Here is a 3,443-nt window from a genome sequence, read left to right on the forward strand (position 1 = left end):
TGAGCACCAAATTACATCTAAGAATTATACCTGCCTGTGCACTATTACAAAGATATTTCTTTCCTACCAATCAAAAGGCTCCCAAAAAGTATTCCTCAGCTTAGAATGTTCCTTTAAGTGTAATCAAGACCTGTGCCCGCTATACACACAGACAGTTTAGTTAATGGTAGCATTCTTTTTGTCAGATTCTTTAAAATGAAACTTCTCGTTTATTAAAAATGAGTTCTTTTAAAATCTTGCTTTAACTTGATTTTTGTAGGTTAAGATTCCAAAAGTACACAATAAATTCTGTTTCCAGCTGTGGTGTGTAGTACCTATTAGAGAGCAAGGAGATCCAATGCGTTAATGAGGAGCCGTATGGGATTGGCCTAGTGTAGAAGAAAAACGGAAAAGCTACGTTTATCACTTGGCATATTAGGAAATTTAAAGTAAGGAAAAATATCTGCAAGGATGACCCCTCACTTGAGATAAAAACAGAAATATATCTCCCTTTCTATATCTATATATCTAGAGAGAGAGCTACACACGTTACATATATAATAGATATTATATAATACATACATACATACATATTAAATAGTATATCTAGGTAAGATAAAAACAGAAATATATATAGATATATCGATATATCTATACATATACATCTCTATAGATCTCTATATATAGATAGATATAGATCTCTATATAGATATAGATGTCTACATAAATATCTATCTATCTAGATAGATAGATTAGATAGATTTCTGCTTTTATCTTAAGTCAGGAGTCATCCTTGCAGATATTTTTCCTTATTCTAAATTTCCTAATATGCCAAGTGATAAATGTAGCTTCTCCATTCTTCCTCTACGTTAAGCCAGTCCCATATGCCTCCACATTAACACATTGGATCTCCTTGCTCCTACGCTGAGGAATACTATTCGGGAGCCTTTTGATTGGTAGGAAATATCTTTGGAATATATATAAGTATAGTGACCTTTTGTAAAGACTACCTGGTATTTATCCCATATTCTGTATTCTTAGAAAGGAGAAAATGGAAAAAAATAATTCGGCAGCAGTGAACAACACATAGCAGTGACCAACGGCCCAGTGTACTCTAGGAAAATGACCAGTTGTTAGCAACACCAGGCCCATCAACTGGTAATATGTTTACTTGCTAACACAGATGGGACCATTTATACCATTATAAGAAGCAACTGGAACTAGCTATCTGATTATGTTAGCAGCAGCAGGTCATTTTCCTGGTATATGCACACCCAAAAAGGTGAAGCCAAAAAAACTGTATTCACAGAGATTAGTGTCAAAGTGCCACAATAACTAATAGTACATCCTCACCTTTGATACTGCATTCAATTTTAGTCACCTAAATGCAAAGAAAGGTTGAAGGTCACAAAGAAGGCAAAAAGAATGACTGTAGCAATTCAAAGACTAGAAACTGTTCTGTACCTCTCAACAGGATATAAATGGCAAACATTTACTGGATATAGCCCAGTACGTACTTTATGTACCACTTGATTTTTAAAAAAGCCTATTTAAACTGTAACCAGTTCAAAGCTGAGGGAAGGAATTTTTCCATAATCTAGGGAGTTCAGCAGCAGTGAAGAGTTGCAAAATAAATTAATAAGAAAATAACAAACAATTATCAAATTGAACATTAATTCTGTACTCAAAGCAGCATTCAAGTTTGTGAGGTCAGAGTCAGACTTGTGAGGCTTAGGGCATAAAATAATGAGTAGCTCAAATCAAGAAATAACTCTCAGGACAATATTGCAGAAGTTAGCCGAATGCATTATAGTTGTTTTCCACCGTAATTTTGCCACACTACGTGTTAGCTACTTTTGAAGATAATAGCATTTTGTTCCAGTATGGCAGTCCATAGTAGATGAAGTCCTGGCATCTCACATCCTTATACACAAGATAATAGCAGCTGCAAAAGCCTCAGACTATATAAATGCATTTATTGTTCTATGATTCAGTAGAAAAAGCTGCAGAGATCTAGAAAAGCAGAGGTTTCAGCAACCAGATTACTACCTCCACATGAATTTGTCTCACCTGGCAATTTGAAATAATTTAAAAAGAGAAAAGAGAAAGTTGTACCAGCATTCAGCATCCAATCGCTAATAAAAACATGATTCATGTTCACAACTGTGTTACCTTCTATGGAAGGGGCCTGGTCCTGAGCTGCATACAGCATTTCCTTGAAAGCCTACAAGGGAGAAAAAGAAAAAAAAAGAACAATTAGCATAAAAAAAGACAAAAGCACCACACTTAAGTCACTTTGACAACTCTGTTTGAAAGCAAGTGGCAATTAAACTTTTTATCCCTCCAGGCAAATTAACTCTCATTATGTTTCCAAATTAACAAAAAGGTAGGGCAGGCTGTCACCTTAGACTAAAAAAAACAGACAACAGACAATAGCAAGCCCCAGACCTTTCAGATGGACAAGCCCATTGTCCCACATTAAGTAAGTGGGAATTATTCAAATTAACATGCTGGCTTGAACGAATTTAGCTAATTCAGTTAACTGGCATTTAAACTTTGTGTGTAAAGTGTGTAAAGAAACAATTAACAGGTCTGAGAAAGACATGAGCTTTCACTGGCAACACCCTACTTCCTCAGATGTTATGAATGGACTCCTAGAAAACAATAATTTTATACAAAAGGGAAAGGGACAGGGGAGAGGACACTACTAAGAGAGGGAAGTAGCTGATAATTAGATCAATTGAAATTAACAAGATGATTATTGGCTTGAGAGACAGTGGAGTTAACAGGGGGGATCAGGTAATGAGATAAAAATTAATGGCCCCAGTTGAGATCATGGTTAACACAATATGTAGCTTGTGGATGATTTCTTGTTCTGTAATGTCATGTTCAAGTTGGTTTTTAAAGCTTTTTTTGTTTAAAAGACAGCTACTCAGAGGCCAATGATGCAATGTCCAGGGAAGATGAAGTGTTCCATCATGGGCTAAACTAAGCATGTAAAGTCAATCCTATTAAACTTATTCCTGAAAAAGAAAATACCAACTACAGGTTTACTGACTGCTTTTCTGTAATGATTGCTACCTGGCTGTCTGAAAGACCCTAAATACCTACATTTGAAACTATACTCTTTTGGAAGTGTTTCCATATAGGTAGTATGTTAGGGATTTTAAGAAACAAATGTGTTCATTCTTGTGATGCTATAGCAGGAATCTGTAAATGGAAAAGTGTGAGAAAAATATGCATATTTTAAGAGAAGACAAAATGACACAAAATCGGTAGTCAGCCATTCTTGTTCCCATATTAGTCTTCTCTTAAAGGTGGAGATTGAACATCATTAATCCAAACTAGAAGTTAACCAAATCAGTAAGAGCTAATGTGTTTGGTGCTCTAGAGATCAAGGGATCAAACTGCTCATTGAGTTCAATACAAGAGATTTCTGGCATAGAAAGCAGTTTTACAAATCA

The 3,443-nt window shown here is 35.4% G+C and overlaps 1 protein-coding gene across 1 annotated transcript in view; it reads right to left on the minus strand.

The window, feature by feature from the left end:
- The window catches only part of XPR1 (xenotropic and polytropic retrovirus receptor 1), a 211,179-nt gene extending 208,979 nt beyond the window's left edge, over positions 1–2,200 (minus strand). Inside the window, exon 1 of the mRNA XM_019501780.1 lies at positions 2,152–2,200. Coding sequence (XP_019357325.1) covers positions 2,152–2,191 — 40 coding nt within the window. The 5' untranslated portion in view covers positions 2,192–2,200. The remainder of the gene's footprint in view (positions 1–2,151) is intronic.
- Between the last annotated feature and the right edge of the window lie 1,243 nt (positions 2,201–3,443).

The sequence above is a fragment of the Gavialis gangeticus genome, unplaced genomic scaffold (assembly GCF_001723915.1).
Source record: "Gavialis gangeticus isolate Ggan-Ray unplaced genomic scaffold, GavGan_comp1, whole genome shotgun sequence".
Classification (NCBI taxonomy): domain Eukaryota; kingdom Metazoa; phylum Chordata; order Crocodylia; family Gavialidae; genus Gavialis; species Gavialis gangeticus.